A 25,619-nucleotide genomic window follows, 5' to 3' on the forward strand; every position below is an offset into this window, starting at 1 on the left:
CCGATGAAAGTGTGCTCTTCATCAAGTGCATCACTGAGAGGCTGGCCCTCATCTTCTTCATTATTTCGGCAAAAGCAAACGAACTGTCACTTTCTCACTAATCAGCATCACTGCTGTAGAAATCAAAGGGGAGCCCAGCCCCAAGTCCAGCCTCTCCTTTCCATGTTCAGAGCCAGGCACAGCGAGGACCTCCCAGACATGCTGCCAGCTCTTATCTCCTCGTTGTAACTGAAGAAAGGATGCTCACACTTGTCACCATCAGCCCCACAGCCGCCGTGCCAGGAATAAACAACACATTCCAGACATGAGAAACGCTGAAGAACACCTTGCATGAAGTCTGAGGCCTCAGCCCGCATTTCTCTTGGAGGAGAGAAGCCCTGCTGTCCTCCAGGGACAGGTCTGTCCTTGCTTTCCAGATGCAGACGTGTTGGTGGCAGTGCCATCAAAGAGAGCCCTGGCTTGCCACACTGCTTACCAGTGCCTAATTTGAAAAACACTCTTAACCGCTGCCTTAGCAACACAAATATAAATATAACAACAGACACACACTCCAAACTGAGCAATCAGGAGGGAAATATTAAAATTTTTTTTCCCCTAGTGGTTGCTTTTGGTTGAGGACTGCCAATTCCATTAAATTAAAAAAAAAAAGATGTACAAACGTCAGTGTAACTCTTCTTGACCTGGATATCAATGGGGGGACTTCCCCGACAGCAAAGGGTCTGTTAGCAACAGGGCACTGCTCTAAGGACTGCTCACTCCCTGCCTCAGAAACAGAAATAAACCCTGGCGCATCCAAAGGCGCGTCAAGAGGAACTCATGCAGTGCCAGCAGAAAGGGCAGCAGCCTGCAGCAGTCCGGGCACCAGCAGCACTGTGCAGGGCTGCACAAACAGAGGATGCTGCCAGGGTCAGTGCCAGGGTGGAGGGACGTGTCCTGGGCCATGCCAGCGGGCTGGGAGCAGCACAGGCATGTCCCTGCTCACCTCAGGGCAATGCCTGGCAGCTGGTTCTTTATCACTCTTCCTCCTTTCAGCAGTTTCAGATGTGGGATATCTTTCAAACTGAACTCCACAGAGGTGAAAATCCAGCTTTCTCCACAGCATGTGGATGCAGGCTCTCGACAAAGGCTTTGGCTCCTTCACATCAGCCCCCAGCACAGTCCATGGCTGTTTGGAGCTGGACCCATCTCTCCCGACCCGAAGTGACAGGTATCCATCCATCTGCCAGCCTCTGTCTCAGAAGATGGCTCTAAAGCATCTCAACACAGGGGTTTTTTGCCCTTCTTCTCACTTCAGGGTGAAAACATTTCTATCTTTCCACAAATTACTGTAAACCTGCTGCAACCTCCTGCCAAAGCATGTAGGGACTCTTCACAAAATCGGCTTCATAAAAATGACACATTTAGCACCACTTTTTCAGGGTTATCCCTTGAGCCTTTTTTCCCCTACATGCCTTGTTAATAAAGCTTGCATGTCACCCTTTATTATTAAAAAACAAAGCGGACCTTTCTCCAAGGCTGCAATGTGCATCTCTCCTTTTGGTTTCACAAAATCCTCCAGAAACATCGACGGCTCCTCATCCTCTGCTTCAAGCTGCATATCTCCACCCGGAGCACCAGTCTCCTGACTCCCCTTTGTGCTGCAGGCATCACTGGGGACCACAGAAATGGCAAATTGTTCCCCAAAGTCCACTGGGCCTCCCTGGTGGGAAGGGTAGGGCTTGTAAAACCACTTCTCCTGGTCCTTGTGTATCCTCAGTCCTGTTCTCCATGGGCCACTCAATCTCAGGCTCCAGCATCTGCAATAGAACTGATGCTGCCTATTAGGAGATCTCACCAGCATTTAATTCTTATGGTTTGAATTATATTGTGGGTGATACAAAATTCATGCAAATTAAATAAGAATGCTCCAGCTGCACTCGGGAAACTGAAAATTTCCAAGTAGGGACCAGGTCAAATGAAGTATGCATCAGCAATGAGGGAAAGTCATTATCATTTAGCAAGCTGCTTACTTAGCCCATGGGAAATAAAGAAGCGGTCTGAGACTCCTTCCTGCTGGGAGCAGGCGCAGTGGGAAACCCCATGGAGCACTGGGATGGAGCCCACGGCCCAGAGGAGCAGCCAGGCTGGGACTGATGCTCCCACACCCAGCCACACAGCTGGTGTCCCTCTGCACAGCAGCAGAGACCCAGCAGATCCAGGGCTGGTGTGCCCCTGCACACAGACCCAGCAGATCCAGGGCTGGTGTGCCCCTGCACACAGACCCAGCAGATCCAGGGCTGGTGTCCCTCTGCACACAGACCCAGCAGATCCAGGGCTGGTGTCCCCCTGCACAGCAGCAGAGACCCAGCAGATCCAGGGCTGGTGTCCCCCTGCACACAGACCCAGCAGATCCAGGGCTGGTGTCCCTCTGCACAGCAGCAGAGACCCAGCAGATCCAGGGCTGGTGTCCCCCTGCACAGAGACCCAGCAGATCCAGGGCTGGTGTCCCCCTGCACACAGACCCAGCAGATCCAGGGCTGGTGTCCCTCTGCACACAGACCCAGCAGATCCAGGGCTGGTGTCCCCCTGCACACAGACCCAGCAGATCCAGGGCTGGTGTCCCCCTGCACACAGACCCAGCAGATCCAGGGCTGGTGTCCCTCTGCACACAGACCCAGCAGATCCAGGGCTGGTGTGCCCCTGCACACAGACCCAGCAGATCCAGGGCTGGTGTCCCTCTGCACACAGACCCAGCAGATCCAGGGCTGGTGTCCCCCTGCACACAGACCCAGCAGATCCAGGGCTGGTGTCCCCCTGCACACAGACCCAGCAGATCCAGGGCTGGTGTCCCCCTGCACACAGACCCAGCAGATCCAGGGCTGGTGTCCCCCTGCACACAGACCCAGCAGATCCAGGGCTGGTGTCCCCCTGCACACCGGCAGGAGAGGCAGATCCAGCTCTGGGCTGGGAGCGCATCTCAAAGGACGTCAGGAGAGATTTCCCCGTTGTGTGTGATGGCTCGTAATTAGTAATTAGCCCTGTGCTACCAGCCCTCCTCTGCCCCAGAGCGGGGTCAGGGGCCAGGACGTGACCAGGTGCAGTGCCTGACCCACATGAGGAGCTCTGCTCCTGCTCTGCTCTGGTACTGGCAGTACCTGCAGCACCCACAGCCACGCACAGCTGGGAGATGCCAAACTCCTGCTCCCCAGGTCCTGACCCTCCCACAGTGGCACCTCCTGGCATGGTGGGTGCCAGAGGTTTGGGAGCAGCAGCAGCTCGAGGCTTTGTGTTAAACACCAGTGCAAACCCCACCAAACAGCTACTGGGGCTTCCACCATGGGGGAAAATCAGCAAACGCTGACAGACACAGTGGGGGAGCGATGCCCAGGTCACAGCAAGGAAGCCACCATGTGTCCCTGACAGCCAGGCTGTGCTGTGGCTGACACCCTTGCAGGGTCAGCACCTTTGGATAGGACCCATCTGGCCACTGGTGCCCATCGTAGCTGCAGCCACTCCAGGGGCACTGCAGCACAAGCCAGGGAGGAGGCAGAGGAGCAGAGGCTGCACCTCTAACTGCCAACAGCCCCAGCAAGACAGAAGGAACACAGGAAGCAATTCAGCCCTTGAAGAGCATTGAGGAGCCATCACCTGGAAGAGCTGGAAGGACCTGACCTCTGGCATCTCCCTCTACAGCCCTCTCCCCATGCCCAGCTCGCTGACAGAGCTTCTCCTACAGGAGCCTGCCAACTGTGAACTACAGCGTAGTGCCTCTGAACCAGTAAGTGCATCTAGCATCTGATATTGATGTTTTATAATTAGATGTAATACAGCAGATCATTTTCCTGCACTTGATCAATGAAACCAGGGCTGGGTTTGGGGTTAGGCTGTTTTGCAGACTGATTGCTGCCTAAGCCTACTGGAGCAGTGCCTTGCTCACTTCAGCAGGAACAAGCAGAGACAAGGATGTGCAAACACAGCATCCATTTAGATTTACTATCCCCGAAATATAAACAGAATATTTATTTCTGGCCTTTTAAGTAGTAATTCCAAATTTAATGAGGTACAATGAACATCCCTCAGAGCCAGACTCTATGGCTACTTAACACCACCAAGCCTCTAATTACTACTGCAGCTTAAATAAAGGGCATTCCGTTATGATGGACATTATTAAACACTGGAGGAACTGAGTCCAGCCTCCATTTTCTCTTGATGAAATAAAAAGCACTGCAGAGAAATCACTGGGAGAGTTCATCCTTTAGCATCACTCCTCTCATCAGACTAAGCAGCAGTATCAAGCCAGACTCTATTACAGAGCAAGCATCCCACTAATCCACGCTGAACTCCTGTCCCCTCCCCAAATAAACACAGGCTTTGTCATTTTTTGTTTGAAAATGGATGGGAGGCAAGAGAAAAGCTGCTGCTGAGATGTGATTTTGAAAAAGAGGTATAGGATTAAAAACTCAGATTGAATCCAGGAGCAGCAGCACACAACAAAGCCAAAATTACACTCCACAAAGCCACAAACTGTGTCACCAGGCTGGATTTGTCAGCAGATCAGAAATCTACAGTATGGCTATGAAGAGCAAAAATCCTGAAACACCTGCCTTACATTGACATGGTATCTATAACCCCAAAGCTTTTTGGGGGGCATGGCACAGGGCTCCTCCACTGGAACCATCACAGCAGATACCCGCTTGGCATCACTCCTCAAAATCTACTGAAAAGCAAAATACTGACCCAACAGTGGGGCAGGCTATCGAGAGAGGAGCATACAGACACCTCCTCACAGGGGCCACGAGCAGCCAGGGGCTGGTGATGCTCTGGCAGCCACCCTGGCTGGGACAGGAGGGATTTGGGGGCAGCAGGGGCAATGCCTCCCTGCCATGTGCCCACTGATGGGGCACAGCCTTCTGCACAGGGCTCCTGCCTCAGCGTGCCAAGGAAAGCTCCCTGCAGGGACAGAACAGCCAATAAACCTGATAGAAGGGGGTTTTACCATTCCCTGTACCTGGGACTTTCAGATGTGCAATGGATCCACACATGCAGCTCCCAGCACAGACTACACCCCTCCCTAGGCACTGAGAGAAACAATCTGGATCTAATCAGCAGGCCCAGGGTGATGGGGCATGACTTAGAGATTTGTTAAAAAAACCTTTCAGAACTGTCCTTTCCCTGCCTCCTGCCATTAGGAATGAAAACAAATATAACAGGAGAACCTTTTTTTAAATGTTCCCATCTCTAGGGCTAAATAAAACTCCCTGTCATTCACCTTCTGGAGTGGCAGGTCAGGCCAATGCATTTTGTAGGGAACAGGAGAAATCACAGATTTGTCACTGCAAAAAGGAGGAGGAAAAAAAAAAAGGGAAAAGAAAAACCAAAAACCAAAAATCATTGCAGCTGAGTTAAAAATAGGGAAGGCGTGAAATGCTGCTGCCAGTTCAGTACATCAGAGCCAGGGGATGCCCCCCGAGCCTGCACCAGCCCTGGGGCACTCAGGGCCCACAGGGACCTTGGCCCTGCCCCATTTCCCAGTGCAAACCCCATTTCTCTGGGTTTTGGGCAAGCAAACAGAGCTTCCCAACCCACAGAGCCCCAGCCATCTTCCTGCCACGGCTTCACCAGAGGCCAGACCTGGTCCCAGGCCTGCCCTGGCACACGGTCACAGGCACTCAGCCCCAGCCCTGGAACCTCTGCAGCAGCAGCTCCTGCCCGGTTTCAGCTCAAATGCCCCCACCCTGGCAGATAATCAAACCCAGACAACGCTGTCCTGGTGCTCATGGTTTTATCATTCACAGTGTTTATCTGGAATTGCATGGGAAGGCTTGCAATCAGGATAGCCTCAGGCAGCTCCCACTCGAAGCCTCCAGGGGATTTCGCTCACAACAAAACTCTTTATCAAAACCAGTTTTCCCCTATTTTAATGTTTTTTTCCCTACTTGTGCAGCTCTCCAGCCCACAGAATTACCCTGCAGCCATGAGACTGGCAGCAAATCTGAGTAGGACTGGCCTTCCTCCCACTGCCATCGCTGTCTCACCTGCACGGGGAGTGGATGTGAAGCTGCCTTTGCTCAGCTCAGCCCTTCCCAGAGGTGCCAGCAGCTCCAGCATCCCTGGGGACACAGCAGCACCCTCTGCACAGCCCTTCCTCCCCTCTGAGCCAAGCTTCCAGCTCTGGGCCAGCAGAAACTGAAGAATTCAAGCTAGCAGGAGCCTGTGCTCTCCCAGAACCAACTGCAGGGAAATGAATGACAGCACAGCCCTCTCCAGATGAGGGGATCTCAGCCTGGCACTAGCTGGGTGCCCTTTTCCATCCCCACCCTGCCCTCTCCCCTGCCCACAGCCACCCCACATTATTAACAGCCTGGTAAACACAGCCCCTTGGTTATTACAAAGATGCCAAAACCTTACTACTTCTTGTTCCTTCCAGTTAATGTACCATAGCCGAGGATAAATTGCTATTACAAGGAACTAAAAATAAAAATGTTTCAGAGGCCGTAATTGGCTTGTCTTGTTGGGCTTTTTAAGGAGCCAAAGTACCAGTTCCAGGCTATTAGCCCTAAGGTTGTAGGAGAATAGTATAAAATATTTCTTCATTAAAACCCTACCTTCTCCATAGAGGTGTTTTTCTTTAGGGTTTTTTTCCCTCCTTTCCTTTTTTCTTTTTTTATTCCTTCTTTTTTTATTATTATTATTATTTTCTTTTTAAAACACATGCGTTATCAAATGAGCTTTAGTTAAGAGAGGGCTTGGAAAGCCCAGGGGTGATATAAATAGACAGAGCTCAGCCTTCATTCATCTATTCAGGTCATTTTTCTACAAAACTTACGTAATATTCCTCAGTTGCATCCATAATCTTGGGTCATTTTTAACAACCAGCACCAAATCTTGCAGTCCTTGGGGAGACAGTGCTCTGTGCTGGAAAGCACCCAGCCCAGTGCTGTGGGACAGGATCATCACCCACCACAGGCTGCAATCCACTATGAGGCCACCAAGGGCGCCCAGGGTGCTCCCTGAGATGGGCACTATGGTTTTTGTTCCTTTTGAGATGTTTTGATGCTATTTGGTTATTAAGAGCTTTAACTACCATTACTCAATATCAACAACAAGCACGACAACCATGGTTTTGTTTTTGGAGGGAGCCAGCAGTTGGGTTCCAGGATCCTTGGGGGTCTCTTTCAGCTCAGGATCCTCTGAGATTCTCAGAGAAGCAAATGCATTTATTCAGCAGAAGCTCCTTTCAGGGGAAGCAGATGCTCTGCTGAGCGAGGCCGCGGCGCTTTGGCACCTGCTGTCCTGATGACGACGGTGACGATGCATCAGCAAAACAGCTCTAATTTATGGCCACAACTTCAAAATTGGCTCCGAGTCCTTGTGGAGCCTGCTCCCACCGACGGGAGCACCTTGGGACTGCCCTGACCACCCGCACGGAGCCGGGCATGGCAGAGACCTCTCTGTGACAACGGCTCAGTGCAGCACAGCATTGCAATAAATAAGGACAATATCAGCAAGGATGATGATCAATTTCTTGGTAATATGGCCCAGGAGGGGAAGCACAACAGAAAAATTACAGCAGAGCCTCTAACCCCCTGCTTTTTCTCAAAGACAAGGTTGGATGGCACATTTCTTTGTGAAACAACAACCCAACAGGTATTTACTATTTCTATTTCGTGATGTGAGGGTTGCTGCTAAAATAAGACTATTTCTGTTAGGTACAATTGCTATTTTTTGATAGTGTCTCAGCAATACCTTGTTAAAAAAGGGCAAAACAACAGTTATTAATTACCCTAATTAACCCAATTCATAAGACACATTTGTGTGGCTGTCATGACAACTGCTTTGACTAACTTGCCAAGAATAGCTTAGCTGTCCATTCAAATAAATCCCTGATAATTACTAGTCTAGTTTACTGGGCTTCTGTGATAATAATAATTAGTGCTACTGTACAAAAGGTCACGCTAAACAGTTTATGAATGATGCATTTCGCATGGTGATTACATGAGTCATGCCAGCAGCCAGCAAATGGACACAGCCACATCTCCAACATGGAGCGCTGGGACCAGATCCAGCCTGTGGCTGCTCTGCCTGCAGACAGCATGGCAGGATGAGAGGGAGACAGAAAATACCCAAGAGCTGGGTTGAGCCAGGACAGCCACCCACCTGCACCGCTGCAGGGGCCAGCTGCCACCACTGGAGATGGTGCTTGAACAGAGGCACCAAGAAGCTCCCAAGCCCAGCCTGTCCCACGGTGGTATCTCACCTCACCAGCTCATTTCCCTCCCTGACAAGGACAGATGATCATGGATCACCTGTCTGGTTTTGCCAGGCTGCCATTAGGTTTAGGATCAATGACAAAAGGGGGGTTACAGCACCAAAGGCAAAGTGACCTTGGGGTGACAGTCCCAGCCCTCTGTCTTCACCTTTGCAGGATGAAGTCCTCCAACCTGAGTTTGGGTGTCCCCACAAGGAGCTGCAGCTGCAGCACACCCCCCTGCAATCAGGACTGTCCCCCAGGCAGCAGCACTGCTCAGCCAGCACTGCTCCTGCTGAGGCTGCTGCTGGCTGCTGCTGGCTGCAGAAGGAGCTGCCTCCTCCAGGACCTGCCCGTGCTCCAGTCTGGGCTAGGCTCTCATTTACCTTCACAACAGCAAGCCCAGGCCAGTCAAATGTCATTTCAGCTTTGCTGAGGTTTATTGGTGAAAACTGATCTGTGGGATTCCCTCTGGCTATGCCTACACAGAGGCAAGAGAGGATGGGACCACACTGCACCCACGCTGAAAAATCCTGCAAAGCCCCAGGGCAGAGGGCAGTGGGGCAGGGACTGAGCCAGGACATTCACTCCTAATACAGAGGACAGCTGCCAGCTCTGTGGAAATCTACGAAATCACTACATTTGGAATAAATTCTGATTAAATATCACGTATGGTCTTTATCGTCCATCCCTTCTTACCTATCACAGAGGCATCTGCACCTAAACAGCGTCTTGATCACCAAATATTTGTCTGCCAGGGCCCCTCTTCCCTCACCCCCACCTGAACCTGCAATTATTCCTATTGATTGACTTCAAGAGAGCACCAGGCACAGCCTGGAGCTGTGAGCAAGCAAGGGAGCCCCGCTGCAGTCATCAGCAGGGCCAGCGATTGCCCTGTCACACGTGGCAGGGTATGGCTGCAGACTGCGGGCAGCAAGGCCACACGGACACTTAAAACGTCCTCACAGTGTGAAAAGCGAGCACGCAGAAATGACACCTCCTTTCTCTACAAATCTGCTCCCCCAGCATCTCCCAGCCCCGTGAAGAATTCATCTCATTAAGGCTGAAGAGCCAACAGAGCCCTTGGAGGGGTGACTTGGGCTTGTGTTCTCTCTGCATGGCAAAATAAGCACTGACGGGGAAGTTTTATCTGGGGAAAGATGGATTTGAGGTCCCAAAAGGATTTCAGTGCTGGACCCTGAGCCCAGGCTGAGCCCAGGCTCGCCTGCACATCCTCCCCACTTATAACCAAAAATACATGCCAGAGGATGAGGTGCTTTTTTTATCAGAGCAAAAGGAGGAATTAGGGAAACCTGAAGGCGAGCAGTGCACTCCCCAGCTCTCCCAAGTGAAGTTTGCAGCTCAGTTCAATATGTTAGTGCCTAATGAAGGTTTCCCCCTTACTCTGCAGGGTACAATCATTCTCCTCCTAATGAGCATGTGTTAATGGCATATTAATGCTGACAACAACTAAGTGCAGGGAACAGGAGATGAACATATTCCAAAATTTATCTCTTCTTCTTCCTCAAAGGAACCCATGGCGTGGCTGAGCGAGCCCCAGCCCAGCAGGAGCCTGTGGCTCCCTCAGTGATGCTGCCAGCTCTGGTCCAGTTCAGCACAGGACACAGAGCCCAGAAGGGACGTGGCTTTGCTCTCACTGACCCAATCCCCATTATTAGCTGTTGTTCAGGGAGAGTCTCAGCCCAAGCTGGTACTGCCCCTAGGCACAGCACCCTGGGGGCTGAAGCAGGAGGCAGAGGAACTGCTCCCAAACGCCTGGGAAGTGTTTCAGGGCAGACAGGTTCAGGTCTGTATCTCAGGCACAGCCCTGAGGCTTTGCTTACTGAACGTCTGAGCTGGGTCCCTGCCAGAGCATCCAGATGTGAATCTGAATATGAAAGGTCCAGGAGGGAGCAGGTGACAGAGGCTCCAGCCCCATCCTGGTGCCGGCGTCCCAGCCCATCTGGGTTTGTCTCAGCAAGTTTACATAAGCTCTCAGGCACGGAAAAGAACACACAGAATGGGTGTTTTCCTGTTTTTTCATCTTCACTTGTGAAAACAGCTCTCAAAACCCTGACAGCTCCCCAAAAGCAGCCTCAGTCTGCCGCAGCATGTGCTGCCCACCAGCAGGCACTGCAGGGAGGAGCTGCCTGATTCCCCAAGTGTCCAACTCCTGTGTGCTCCCACCATCACTTACATTTACATTTCCAGATCGATAATCGATGCTAGAATCAATAGCAGGGAATTTAGCTACATTATAAAAACAGTAAAATCAGCCAATACTGAGAAATGACTATTGAGTCCTGTGTTTTCTGTACTCACTTAGTCTAATAACGGTGAATGATATTTTCCAAGTACATTATTCAGCAATAAAACCACCGAATTATTTGATCTCTTTCTAACCTTTATGATTCTAAGCGCTCTTTTTGACCCAGATTGAATGAGGCAACATCTGCAGAGCCTTTCACAAAATTGTACTCGGTGTGCACTATTGTAAGTCTGCTGCCAAAGATAAATGTTATTATTTTAAAGCCATCATCCTTCTAATAGATGAGCAAACACAATGCATTAGCATAGCCTGCAGAGCTGGAGCACGGGTGAGAAAATGCCAGAGGGGTTTCTCTTAATGGAATTTTACATACCTGACTTAGGATGGGTTAATGCAATCCACCAACACGGGAATTTACAACCTGCCCTGTGGCATACACCTGCCAGTACAAACGATGGTATAATCCAACAAGCTCCAGCTCCCCGTGAGAAACACGAGGCATTCACACCCAGATCTCACTCAACAGGGTGCTGAGATGAGGAGCTCACCTGCAGGTGACTCTCCAGCACACTCTGACTGACAGGGTTCATCACCTGCCTGCCTGTCCTGGGTGTCAGGTGCAGCAGTGCTGGCATCACCTGTGGGTGCTCAGCTGCCATCAGAGGCTGGAGAAGTGCAGTACCTGTCACACACCTGCCTGCTGCAGCATCAGCTGTCCCCAGCCTTCAGCAGGCCTGGGAGAATTCTCTGTAATTCCATGTTAAACAGGAGACACTTCAAGGCTCAGCATAAATCACTTGTCCAGCTGACATAAGCCATTACTTCACTCCAAATTTAGACAAGGAGCTAGAGGGAGACACTGAAGCAGAGATGTTGTGCCTCTTCTCCAGCAAACCCTCCAACAGGTGCCACAGACAAGCCCTGCCCCAGCAGGAACAGTGACATTGGGAGCAGCCAGCAGCCCCAGTGCCCTGTGCTGAGCCCGGGGTGATGCTGTCCTGGGGACCCTGGGGACTGTGGGGTGCCCCAGGGGATGAGCCCCAGCACAGCCCTGCCAGGGCAGCACTGCCTGCACAGCACCCCACCCATCTCCTATGCAGAGCACGCTCTAATTTGAATTATAATTACACTTATAAGTACACAGATTACAACTATTTATGCTACAAATAAGACCATCCTGTATTTTAATTAACAGAAAATGATTGGAACTCAACTATAGCCTCTACTGGGAACAATATCTAACAATTTATTGAAGCAAGGCCACACCAGCCCCACAAGCAGCCTGGCAGGAGAGGGGGAGTGGGCAGGGCTGGGGGTCTCACCCATCTGAGCCCTCACACAAGAGCAGGAGCTGCTGCCAGAGAGGGCAAGAGGTCAGGAGAGAGGGCAGGGAGGAGAGAGGGGGGAGAGAGGAGGGATGGAGGAGAGAGGAGAGATGGAGGAGAGATGGAGGAGAGAGGAGAGATGGAGGAGAGATGGAGGAGAGAGGGGGGAGAGAGGAGGGATGGAGGAGAGAGGAGAGATGGAGGAGGGATGGAGGAGAGATGGAGGAGAGATGGAGGAGAGATGGAGGAGAGGGGGCTGCCAGGACAGGGGGCTGCCAGCAGAGATGGAGGCTCCTCCCCGGGCAGCCTGCAGGCAAAGCCTGGGGATGGAAGCAGGCAGGGCACAGTGGCTCTGCCCTTGCTGGCTGATGGGAATTCAGGAGCGACCTCAGCAGGGCACAGCCGGTGAGGGCAGGAGCCCAAGGGCCTGGAAGGGCACCTGGCTGAGGAGCTGCTCTGGCTCAAAGCCCTCAGGAGGGACTTCAGGAAATGGCAGCTGGAAAATCCAGCTCTTCCACCCAGCCAAGCAGATGCACACAAGGTTATTCAAAGGCTACTGCACTTGGCCTCAGTGATGCCTCTGCATGAGCACGTGCTGGAAGTAAAGGAAACCAGAGGGAGAAACCACAGAGTTCAAATCACTTGATACAACACAAATACACTGGGATACTGCTGTAAGAAAGCCCATAAAGTACCATGCAAGACTATCCTTTTGATGAAATTTTAAAAAAAACCTTACTAGAAATCTTTCCCAATTTAAGAGAAAATTCTTATCTGCCATGTAAATATAGTTGCAGAAGCTTTTTTATAGACTTCACGAGTTAGGCATTAGAAATGTGCATCAGAAATTCAAATTTTCCAAGAGGAAATATTTAAGGAACCTACCAACCCAAACCATTCTATGATTCTATGAAAACAAGAGAAGCCTCTCCACTTCCAGTAAAAGTGAACCATAAAAGCAGTAGCATAAAAACAAATGAGATGTATCTGATTATATGACATATTATATACCCACATAATTAGGTGCAATATGTAATAATTCCATACACACTTTCTGTAGCCATAGGGATACAAGTGTGAACACTGCAGTGTTAGATGACTGTCTCAACCTCATGATCTTAAATCCTTGAGCTAAAGGATTCTGTGATTCTATGTAGGATATCACAAATACAAGATACAACATACAGTATGTAATACATAACAATGTGATCATATCCATGGGAGCACTCAGGTCTTGCTGCTAATTACAAACAGCTACTGGCACACCAGCCCTAATCCTCCATGAACCCTTGGAGAAAACCCCTTTGGTCCCTCCCGACCAGGACCCTACCACAGGCCAGAAAACCCTTGGAAAGCCCCAGGAGCTGCCAGGATGGGGTGGCAGCCCCACATCACCAATACAAAACGTGCTGTTTACTGGGGAACATGGCAATGCTCAGCTCTTAGCTGAACTCAATCTCAACTGCCTTTTCCAACCTAAATGATGTGATGATCTTAGGAAAAGCTAAAGAGCGTTGAACTAAGGGGCTGCCCAAAGCCCAGGGAGCATGGCGTGGTTAAACACAAATGGGAGCTGCTGTATTTATCTCTGTTGCAAGGTGTTGAAGGGAATTTCTCCATACAACAGCTTGGAGCAATTGCATTAAGAGATGTATAATTTGGTTAGGCTGACCTCAGAATGGAATAAAGAGCTGCTGATTTCCATAATGTCAGCCTCTGACACTCAGAGAGGTCAGGGAACCTACAGCGATACACAAACCACTCTGGGAGCAGTTAAATGAGAGATCTGCTGGGGTTTGGGGCCAGCAGGGGCAGTACACAGGGAGCTGGGGGGTCCCACGATCCCTGGCAGTGCAGAGTGGGGCTGGGTGCCCAGGCAGGGAGGCTGGGGTCCCATCCCACCACCCCAATCCCTGGCAGTGCAGAGTGGGGCTGGGTGCCCAGGCAGGGAGGTTGGGGTCCCATCCCACCACCCCAATCCCTGGCAGTGCAGAGTGGGGCTGGGTGCCCAGGCAGGGACAGAAGCCATCCCCAGGGAGGGGACAAGCAGTGCCTGTCTAAAGCTGAGAGCATCACTCCTGTTTGAGGCTGGGCTGGCTCCAGGCAGGGCTGCTCGGGCTCTGGGGGCAGAGCAGAGCCTGACCTGCCTTCCCCAGCACCGTGCATCAGTGGCAGGCACAAAAAAGTGCTGAGTTACAGTGACCTCCCAAGGAGAAAACAAGACTGGCAGCGCTGCCTGCAAAGTCAGCCTTCCCACGAGTGGAACATCATCCCTGATAATGCTTTAATTATTATGGCTCCTGAAAATAAGCCTCATCTCATCAGCCCCGCCTGCCTCAACACTGCAAACTTTCTCCGGGTTGGAAATCATCTCCTTTTTTCCCCTTTTTCCCTGCTCTATACACAGCATTACTCAGAAGCAAGCCAAATCCCTTCCAATTATATATCATGACGTTTCCCCAGCGCCGCACTAAAGCGAGGCCCTTCACTTCTAAATGGCATGGTTTATAACAAATTGTCTGTTATACCAGACAGAAACTGATTTCCTCAAACCCAGCATATTAAAGTGAGTACATTCATTCTGGTTGTAACACACAAAATGTGATTATAACAGACACTTTGGGGGCTTTTTAAGGCTAGCAGAGAAGAGGAGGATAAGCTGGAGGGGAAGAAAGAATTGACAAGTAGAGAAATGACAGAGAAAGAGAAACAGCCACGCTGATTTCATTTCTTACAAAACAAAAATCTTTGTGTGTTGTAGAAATGTGCTTTAGTTAACACCGCCAGATAGCCAGAGCAAAAGCTGCCGGTGCTGCCTGAAACGAAAATTGCTCTATTGTGCTCAGAAAACCATTTCCCACAGTGAGCAGAACACTTTCCAGGTAGTACAAAGCAGATCAGAAACCAACGGGGCCTTATCCTGCAACTGTTGCTCCCTCAAATAATCCCTGCAGCCATGAGGAGCCCCAGCTAAATCAGTGTGAGTGAGGATTATGTGGGAGTGTATCAAGGTTGGGGGATTAGACCGGGATTATCACTAAAACCAGTAATTCCCCATCTTACTGATGGTGGCCATCAGCTCCGGAGGCGGCGGATGGCCACAGCCCCCGGTGCTGGGCATTGCTGGGTGTGTGGGTCCTGTTGGGTCAGAGGCTGCTCCACCTTGACCTTCTCCTCCAGTGAGCCCTACCAAAGCAGAACCAGAGCAGGAGCACGCCTGATCCATGCTCTGTTCACAGAGCAATGTCAGGGCTGCCACTTCCCTCCCAATGCTGCCACCACCCAGCCATCCCACAGAGCCATCCCAGAGAGCCATCCCAGAGAGCCATCCCAGAGAGCCATCCCAGAGAGCCATTCTGGAGAGCATCCCAGAGAGCCATCCCAGAGAGCCATCCCAGAGAGCCATCCCAGAGAGCCATCCCAGAGAGCCATTCTGGAGAGCCATCCCAGAGAGCCATTCTGGAGAGCATCCCAGAGAGCCATCCCAGAGAGCCATCCCAGAGAGCCATCCCAGAGAGCCATTCTGGAGAGCAATCCCAGAGAGCAATCCCAGAGAGCCATTCTGGAGAGCAATCCCAGAGAGCAATCCCAGAGAGCCATTCTGGAGAGCAATCCCAGAGAGCCATTCTGGAGAGCCATCCCAGAGAGCCATTCTGGAGAGCAATCCCAGAGAGCCATCCCAGAGATAGAGACATCCTACAGAGCCACCCCAGAGAACATCCCAGAGAGAGAGAGACATCCTACAGAGCCATACCAGAGAGCATCCCAGAGAGCCATCCCAGAGAGCCATCTCACAGAGCCATCCCAGAGATAGAGACATCCTACAGAGCCATCCCACAGAGCCACCCCAGAGAGCCATCCCAGAGAGCCATCTCACAGAGCCATCTCACAGAGCCATCCCACAGAGCCACCCCAGAGAGCCATCCCACAGCGCCATCCCACAGAGCCAGCCAAGAACCTCCCTGCCAGTTCCACCCTGGCACACACAGCCTCTCAAAGAGGGCTCTCCCTCTCCATGTCACACCTCCTGGCCTCTGGCAGCCGGGTCCTGCCACCACGGTGTCCCCAGGGTGTTTCCCATCCTGGAGCAGCAAATGAACACCATCCCCCAAAGCAGTGCAAATCTGGGATGTAAAACTGCCTCTGAAGCACAGATACAGCCATCACACACGCACACTGTTTACTTTTAAACCACCAAGTCAAGATGCAGGCATGTAAGTGCTACCCAAGGATGGCTGCTCTACATGCAGGTCATGTGCCCTGGATCCTAAAAGGCTCAGCATTCAGACCGATTTCCACACCACCCCAATGCAACACACATTTTTATCAAGGAAGCTGCCTAATGGCTCCTATTAATTTTGATTTTTAATCTCCTGGTACAACTCCCAGCAATATACATGCAAAACCTGACAACAAGCCCTTTTGGTTTCAAAGCTGACTTCTCCTCCAGCTCAAGGAAGATGAAAAAGAGCTCTCAGCAGCAGCAAAGCCCCAGAGCAGCAATGCCCTTGCAGCTCCAACATGTCCCACGCTCCCTGCTGCAAGACAAGTCTGAACTAACAGGGGCCAAGCCTCCTGCTGTCAGCCAGGATCACCAGAGCTGCTCACAAACGCCTCCTGCCATCACTGCCTAGAGCCACAGGGCACTGAGGGGCTGTGGGCAGTGCCCTGAGTGGCTCCCTGGCACCCACTGATTCCCAGCAGGGCCAGAGCACCCCAGGATATCCCCTCCTTGCTCTCGGCACAAGCAGAGCTGACAGCCAAGCCCAGCCCCAGTCAAAGGGAAAAGCTTTATAAGGGTGGGCTCAAACTTCTGTTGCATCCTCAGAGCGGGGTTGCAGCCCCTCAGACACCACTCTTTAATCCTTTCCAGATCACCAGGGAAAGATGAGAAGCACCAACAAACCCAATTATTCCCAGCCCCGAGACCTGCCACCACACTAGAAGAAACATTTCCTGAAGCTCCACAAACAAGCCATCCTTGGGGACTTTTATTTCAAGGCTCCTGACTGTTAAAATAAATGAGGCTCACGTTAAAGACCAGCCACATCACAAACCCACCGCTGCTGGGGCAGCACGTGCCTGCAGAGGCAATAGCTTACCCTCAGCCACAGCCACCATATGCCAAGTGACACTGCCACAGACACATTTACCTCGTATTTCACCTGTTCTCAACCTGTGCTTTGCCTTCCCATCAGGAAAAGTCACTCCTGGGTGGAGCAGCAATGATCTCTCCCTGATGCTGGCACCTCTCAGAGCCTCCCCGGGGAAACAACGGCGGCTTCATCGCTGGGAGCCATTCAAACCAGCCCAGACAAAGCAGCCCTGCAAGCACTGCAGGGAAGGCTCTGGCTCTGTAAACTCGGGGCAGGGACTGTGTTTATTACACGCTCAGCCCCCGGAGCTGTGCCAAGAGCACCCTGCACAGCCGCAGCAGCACAGCACAGCGCTGCTCCGGCTCAGGGCTGCCTGCTCCGGCTCAGGGCCCCCTGCTCCCCCATGGGAACAGCTGCTGCGGAGTGTCTGTGTCACCCCCAGTGCCAGGACAGGGCTGGCACTCCAGCACCAAAGAACCACCTCGCTCTCAGGGGTCTCTGGGAGTTTTAGGAGCCAACAGAACCCACACCACCAGCAAGATAGCTGCGCCTGCAACAGCTGGAAGCATAACACAGGGGTTCTGCCAAAAAACATCAACATTCCCACCCTGAACTAAACTTCCAAACAGCTTCCCATTGGGATTTCTCCACCCCATACCCTGATCCTGCCCTTTTGTCCAGAAGCACCTCCAGAGGGGGAGCAGACCCTGCCAGGACGTGTTTCTCTCACACCAGAGCCTTGGCAGGACTGGTGAGCTGCCTGCTGCCCTCGGCCAGCTCCCGGGGCTGCTGCTCCACTGACACTCCAGCCACTCATTACAAGAGACAGACTTCTTTCTCCAGGCAAGCTACCAGCCCTGCACAGTGCATCTCACCTGCACGAGTGATGGGGATATGGGGCGAGCTGCAGCCACAGGGAGAAACAGGAATCCCGTGTCCCTCACAAGAGGGTGACCAAGGCAGGGACATCTCTGGAGGGCACACTCCATGAGACCCCAGCCCAGCTGTTGCATCATAGAGAAGCACAGGCAGCAGTGCCTTCTGCATGCAGCTGCCTGCTAAGTTTATCACCTGAGTTCTGATGGTCCCTCCGTCCTCCCTGGCACCTGAGACCGCCCACTGCCAGCCTGCACTCCTGGAGAATGCCAGCCTGTGATGGGCTTTGTGAATCACAGGCTGACAGGATGCTCCACTGCTCCAGTGCCCAGAGCAAGGCACCAGCCAGAGATGCACTCCAGAATCCTCTCCAGAAGACACTGCTCCAGGAAAACAGGAATTCCTCAGGGACCACTGCCCACAACAGCAGTGGTCACTCGTGTGGGCCAACACTGGTACACAACCTCTCAGAGCTGGTTCTGCCTCAGGGGAGGTCAAACACCAGGGCTCAGTGAGCATTCTGCCAATACCACCACAGCAGGACCAGGCCCCCAGCACCAGCCCTCTCCAGCAGCCCTGCAGAGCGCTGGGCTCGGCTCTCTGCAGCTCCAGGATGAATCTGAAGCAGCTCCACTGCCTTCAGCAACAGCATTTTGCATTTACACCAGCACACTGAACACAAAACAGAGTGAGCCATAAATATTTCAGCTGCTTTTTCAGCTTTGTTATTCTGTTCAAAGCAGGAAACATGACAAACCTTTGATTGTTTTGCTTAAAACCAAACAATAATTCAAAGAGAGACAAACAAGCAACATTAAATGATGCCTGTGATGTACAGGAAAGACAAAGAATTAGAAGAAACTGATGAGGATGGTGTGGATCAGGGCAGTCCCTTTCCCTGCCTTTGGCAGGTACCACACATCCCTCCCATGCCAGCCAGGGGCCTGCAGAGTGCAGGGACAGCACTAGGCCAGTGGTCACAATGGGACATCCCACACAGTCTGCACCCCCAGCAGGGCCAGCTGCCTCCAGAGAACAGCCACCAACACTGCTTCCAACAGCCTTTTAAAAAAGCTCCCGTGAAGGAGAGTGTCTCCTCTCCTGAGCATTGCCATTGCCACACTCAGAATCCTCCTGCCAAGCAGCCACCTCCAGCCTCTGGGGCACGTGGAGACAGCCTGGCCTGGCCCTGAGGGTCACCTCTGAGGGTCTCTGCAGTGTCTGGGCACAAAACATCCACCCACCCATGGCCACATGTCAGGGCTGCCCCAGAACCCACAGGTGAGTGCTGGCTGCTCCCCCCTGCCCATCCTCCATCACTGCCTCCCCCTGGGGTGTCCAGCACACAGAAATCACCGGAGTGTGCTCTGTGCAGCACACAGAAATCACCAAAGCCTGCCCTGCCCAGCACACGGAAATCACCAGACTGTGCTCTGTGCAACACACAGAAACCACTGAACTGTGCTCTGCCCAGCACACGGAAACCACTGAAGCCTGCTCTGTCCAGCACATGGAAGCCACCAAAGCCTGCCTGGTCCAGCCCTCAGAAACCACCAAAGCCTGCCCTGTCCAGCACACAGAACTCTGTGCAGAACACAGAAACCACCAAAGCCTGCCCTGTCCAGCACACAGAAGCCACCAAAGCCTACTCTGTGCAGCACACAGAAGCCAGCAGTGCCCGTTTTGGCAGCGCTGGCACCAACAGAGCCATTTTGGCAGCGCTGGCACTGTCAGACCCTGGGCGCAGCTCAGCACAAACCCCTGCTGACCCCAGGCACAGCTCAGCACAAGCCCCTGCTGACCCCGGGCACAGCCCTGGCCGCACTCACCTCGGGCAGCGGCATGCCGTTGATGATGAGGTCGGGCTGCTGGGGGCTCTGCCCCGTGAAGGTGTGGTGGTAGATGTGGTTGGAGCCCGCGTTCCTGCTGTTCTGGCTCTCCACGTTGAGGAAGGTGCTCTCAGAGCGGCGGCAGCCCAGCGGCAGGGTCTGCTGGTGGTAGTCGAAGTAGTTGAGGGAGGAGGTGAGGGAGGAGCAGCTGACCACGTTCATTTTGTCCGTCTCCTCCACGTCCCGCGGCACCAGGCGGATGTCGTTCTTGCTGATCTTCTTCTTCTTGCTGGATTTCTTCTGATGCCCGTAGGAGTACTCCGCGATCCTGGGGGACAGAGGGGAAATGAGAAGCTGAGAGCATCCTAAACCCTGCCCCGCTAAACTCCCACACAGGAACCCAGAGGGCCTGGCCCCATCTCCGTGCAGGTTCTTAGTCATGCACGTTACATCATGGTTTGGGGCTGGTGGCACAACACGGTCTTTAGCTTATTTCATATGCATAACATTTTCAGGTCAAACATGTAAAAAAAATGGGAAGGGAGAATGCTTCTGTTTTGACCTAGTCTATGTATTTGCTGATATTTAGTTACTAGAAGTAAAGTCCATCCTGCAGAAGAGAAAAATAGAGATGTTAAAATCCATGAACTGAAAAGGGTACCTGCATTCATTTTCATGCATAATAAGGATTTTAAAAGTGATTTCATTTGGTCCCCATAATGGAAATTCAAAACAAATAGCAGATTTTTTCCCCGGTTCGTTTTCCATAGCAGTAAATAAAGCAGACCCAGAAGCAGTCCTAGCTGGCAAGCTCAATTCTCTCACACTCCAAAGCCTGTTTGTTTATTAATGCTTTATCTAAATTGCTGGTGTTTTGACTGTCTCCTGATCACACCTGATCTTTTCTCCAATTGAATTCCATTCCTGCCTCACACTGACACACACATCCCCTTCTGCTGGGAAATGCTTTCACCTTCTCAAAACCAGAGAACAACAACCGTGTGTTTTGCAAAGAAAAATGATCCTTTTTGACCTTTTTATTTCACTGCAAGCTTGTTTTTCTCTGCCTTTCCTTCCCTCTTCGCTTCCCACCTGCCAAAAGAATCAACTGATGAACTGCCTTGTTTGCCTTCTGCAAAACACCAGAGGAAAAAAGTTACTGCAAAACAACACCCAAGCAAATAATGACAAATTATTTGCACCTTGCATTAGTTGGGTCTGCTCGGCTCAGAGTGGCTGTGGCTCATCTTCCCACAGTGAGCACCACAACAGTCCCTGCCATTAATTTGTACATGCACAGCACTGGGCAACTCGGTATTTCCTAGGGAAGCACATCAAATGCCATGCACAGTCAGAAATGCACATCTGAAAGTCAGGATTTTGCTCCTCTTCTTGTTATGACAACAGCATTAAAAAAAAAAAAAATCCAATAGCTGCAACAGAAATAACGGGATAAATAAATAATACAGTTTATCTGGAAAGGCAAATCTTGGACAAATATTCTTGTTCCAGAAAGCCAATTGCCTGAGCATGAAAATGCCACTAAGTCGAACAGCCCTCATATGTGCCTCATAAATTAACACGTCATGTGAAGAGTCTCCAGCAGCTCGAGTGAAGAATCTCTCACACGAGGCACTGCAAAGCCCAAAGGCGTGGGGAGAGGGTGCCCCACGATCACCGAGCCTGCCTGGTGCCTCCCCACGTCTGCACTGACTCCTGCTCAGACACACACTGATCACAGCCCGAGCACCCCGAGCCTGCAGATAAATCACGGGGAGGCAGGGATTGCTGTTGTGCCAACAGTCTATATGCTGCTGACTCGTCTAACAATGCCTGATGAAGATTTAATTGTTTTGTTTACCTAAATGTTTAAGTTTGGCAATGCGAGAGCCCAATTATTTCCTGCAGGCATTCATTTTTCTGTCCTTTCTCTATTGACCAATTATTTAATTAAACCGCACTTCATTAATCCCCAAGCCGTCACAGTAAACCCGGGGCTTATACGTTTGTGGGTAGCTGTTAGGGGCACCACCATAACATGATTTTTATCCATTCAGGTCCCATCCCCTTTTAATGGGCCGAGCTGGCAAGAAATCTGGTCTGTGAGCTTTCACTTGAAGCTAGACATCCCATAATACAGCACAGACCGACCTTTATTTGCAGATGATTTTTCCCCCATCGAGCAAAAAGGCTTATATACGCACTTTACGCTGTGAAAACGGGGTACAATGCCCCGACTCTCCGGCATTATTTCTGCGTAAATAAAACTTTAAAGACCGCACATCCCCCCGCGCCGCTGAATTGCCAGGGGCGAGCGTGCGTTTCCAAGGTAGAGCAAAATTAATTTCCATCCCTCCTCTCTGAAACGACTCGGTGCCGAAGGAATGGAGAAGTCATGGCTATTTCACTAGTAACAGGATTAAACCATTTATGAGGCATTGCAGCTGCTCTTTTATGGCATCTGATTGATATTCATGTGTGGTTAGCATTTGTCTCCTAACTTGTGTAACACAGAGAATAGTAAAAGAGAGACAATAATCGCCAGGCTGTTACATATTCAGGGGACTGGATTTCCCCGATCAGCCTTTCAGCGGCTCCAGGCGCGGGGCTGACCTCCCCTCCGGCATTTCGGACCGAGGAGCGCTGGCCCAGCCGGGGCAAAACGACACAAAAATGCCCCGGAGCCGTCGCCGGCAGCCCTGCCCGGTGCCGGAGCCGCTCGGCGCTGCTCGCCGTGCCGTGCCGTGGCCGGGAGCCGCAGCGGGCACACAATAGCTCCTTTGAGCGCCCGCCGAGGCTCGGGGATGCCGCTGGCAGCGGCTGCTGCGGGGATGCTGCGGGGCCGGGGGCTCTCCCCCCTCGGCAGCCCCGCCGGGATCCAGCCGTGCCCCTGGAAAAGGCAGGAACACCGCTCTGCCCGCCGCGAGTGATGGAGCAGGGAAAATCGGCGGTGCTGCAACAGATTGTCAAGCCGCACGATTAAGTCGATTCGTTACTCCGCGCTCTCCTCGCAGAGAGCAATTTCTTAAAGCTTTGCAAGAAATTTTCTTGCAGGGGTAGGAAGCTCAGTTTTGTTCAGATTTGCTCAGGCAAATCCACCCCTCTTCACCGCCCCCGAGTATACAGCAGCAAATGCAAAAGTAACCGCGGTGGCAAAAATCAAAGCAGACCCGCAGGTGCACATAAACAAAGGTATCTTTACCTGCAGTTGTAGGTCCTGATTTCCTTGTTATCCCTTTTGCACTTGACTGCCACAAAGATCATGGTGACAAAAAGAATGGCTGCAATAGACCCCAGGGCAATAATGAAAATCAAGGAGAGGTTAACAGATCCTATGGACTCCTGGGCATCCAGAGCTGGAGACAGGTATATCAAAATCAAGGCAGAAGCCGAGAGCGATGTTTTCCCATGGTCATGAGCCACCACGATGAGCTCATAGGCTGTTTTGGCGTTCTCCCCAAAGGCTCTGGTGGTCCTTATCTCTCCATTGACCTGGTCGATCTCAAAAAATCCTCTGTCTCCTTCCACCATTTCGTAGGAAAGTCTGCCATTTTCACCCTCATCATAGTCATCTGCCTTGACCACGGTGACCAAGTAGCCAACCCCCGCGTTCCTGGGGATGTACACCTCCGCCGTCCCGTTGACCAGTGGCGGGGCCGTGATCACGGGCGTGTTGTCATTGACGTCCAGGACAATCACCCTGACGGTGGCATTGCTCTGCAGAGAGGGATTACCCCCGTCTTTTGCCAAGACCTTGAACTCAAAGGCCTTGGTCTGCTCATGATTGAAGGATCTCAGAGCATAGATATCTCCAGAGTTGGGGTTGATGGAGACATAGGTGAAAACAGGCATGTCCCTGACTTGGGACGGCACGATCTGGTAGGACACACTGCCATTGAGGCCCAGGTCAGGGTCTCTGGCCGACACCGAGAGCAGGTAGGCCCCCGGAGTGTTGTTCTCCTGCACGATGACTTGGTAATAGGGCTTGGAGAAGTGGGGATGGTTGTCATTCTCATCGGTGATCTTGACGGTAAAGGACTTGGTGGCCTGCAGGGATGGGATGCCATTATCCCTGGCCTGGATGGTGAGGTTGTACTGGTCCCTCTGCTCGCGGTCCAGCCGCCCGTCCACCAGGATGGTGGAGAAGCTCTCGTACTCCTGGAGCCGGAAAGGCACGTTGCCCAGGAGCTTGCACTGCACGCGCCCGTTGGCCCCGGAGTCGCGGTCCGAGACGCGCACCAGGGCGATGACGTACCCCGGCGGGGCGTTCTCGCTCACCTCCACCAGCTCGCTGTTGACAGACAGCAGGTTGATGAGGGGCGGGTTGTCGTTGGCATCCTGGACGCTGATGGTCACTTTGCAATGGGCAGGGATGGAGTTAGGCCCCAAGTCCTTGGCCTGCACGTCCAGCTCATAGACGTGACCCTCCTCGTAGTCGATGGCACCACTCACCGTGATGAGGCCGCTCTGGGGGTCGATCTGGAAGAGCTCCCGGGCCCGCTCAGAGACGTAGCTGTGGAAAGAGTAGAGGACCTGGCCGTTGGTGCCCTCGTCCGGGTCGGAGGCGTTGAGGCGGATGACTGGCGTCCCCGGCGGGGCATTTTCAGGCACGCTGACGGTGTAGGCTGGCTCCTCGAAGAGCGGGTTGTTGTCGTTGGAGTCGATGACGCGGATGCTGAGCTCCACTGTGCCAAAGTTGGGCGGGTCACCACCATCCAGCGCCGTGATCACGTAGCTGTAGTGGGACTGGGTCTCACGGTCCAGACTCTTCTCCACCACCAGCTCAGCAAAACGAGACCCGTCACCCCGCGTCTTGGTCTCCAGCCCAAAGAGGTCATTGGGGGTGATCTCATAGCTCTGCACACCAAAGCTGCCCGAGTCCGGGTCATAGGCACTCTCCAGTGGCACCCGGGTGCCAGGGCTGGCCGTCTCCGAGATCTCCAGCTCGATTTGGTCAGTGGGGAAGCTGGGCGCATTGTCGTTAAGGTCCTTGATCTCCAGCTTGATCACGCAGATCTCCATGGAGCTGGACATCACCTCCAGTGAGATGACACACTTGGGGCTCTGTCGGCATAGCAAGTCCCTGTCGATCTTCTGCTTGGTCACCAGCAGCCCGGACCCGGGGCTGATGTCCACCAAGTGGGGGGCCGAGTTGGAGACCACCCGGAAGGCTGCGGGCTGCCGGGGGTCCAGCACGAAACCGGCGTCCCGGGCGTCCTTGGCGACGTTGGCGATCACCGTGCCGGCCCGCTGCTCCTCCTCCACCGAGTACTTGAGGTTGACGAGGGCCCCGGCGCCGGCCCACAGCAAGGCGGCCCCCAGCAGCGCCGGGAGAGCCCCCATGGCCGCGCCGCCGCTCCGCCCGCCGCGCCGCGCCCCGACGGCCGCCGGCCGCGCGCCTCAGCGGCCCGCCGCGCTCATGCGGGCAGCGCCCGCCGGGCTGCCCCGGCGGCGGGCGGGCGGCTGCGGGCACCGGAGCCGCGGTCCCCCGCGCACACGCCAACGCCGTCCGCTCAGGCGCTCCGTGCCGGCGGCGCCGCGGAAGGGCCGGGCATGGCGAGCGGGTGCGGGAGCAGAAGCGGGGTGCTGAGCCGAGCGGTACCGGAGCGAGGAGCGAGGCGAGCAGCCGAGCCGTGCAGTGCAGTGCCGAGCCAGCCGAGCCCGCTCCCGCCGGCGCTCGCTGCGGCGGCCGCACGCCACTGCCCGCAGTCCGGAGCGCCGGCGGGCGGCGCGGGGGCGGGCGGCGCGGGGGCGGGCGGCGCCCGGCCGCAGCCAATGGGCGTTCGAGGGCGGGACCTGCGCGCCGCGCCGCCGCCAATGGGATAGCGCCGCTGGCCGGGGGCGGGGCCGGGGCGGAGCCGGCGGCGCGGACGGGAGCGGAGCGGGAGCGGAGCGGGCACGGAGCCGCGCGGAGCGGAGCGGAACCGGACGGAGCCGCTTCCCAAGCCAGGAGCCCTCTGTCCCTGCTGTCCCCGCTCCGCTGCCCCGCTGAGACCG

The 25,619-nt window shown here is 53.2% G+C and overlaps 1 protein-coding gene across 1 annotated transcript in view; it reads right to left on the reverse strand.

Annotated features, from left to right (window-relative positions):
• Positions 1-24,965, reverse strand: part of PCDH19 (protocadherin 19) — a 63,156-nt gene extending 38,191 nt beyond the window's left edge. The window contains exons 1-2 of the mRNA XM_066559436.1: positions 22,825-24,965; positions 19,623-19,950 (exon numbers count right to left, since the gene is read on the reverse strand). Coding sequence (XP_066415533.1) covers positions 19,623-19,950; positions 22,825-24,965 — 2,469 coding nt within the window. The remainder of the gene's footprint in view (positions 1-19,622; positions 19,951-22,824) is intronic.
• Between the last annotated feature and the right edge of the window lie 654 nt (positions 24,966-25,619).

This window comes from Molothrus aeneus, chromosome 14 (genome assembly GCF_037042795.1).
Source record: "Molothrus aeneus isolate 106 chromosome 14, BPBGC_Maene_1.0, whole genome shotgun sequence".
Classification (NCBI taxonomy): Eukaryota; Metazoa; Chordata; class Aves; order Passeriformes; family Icteridae; genus Molothrus; species Molothrus aeneus.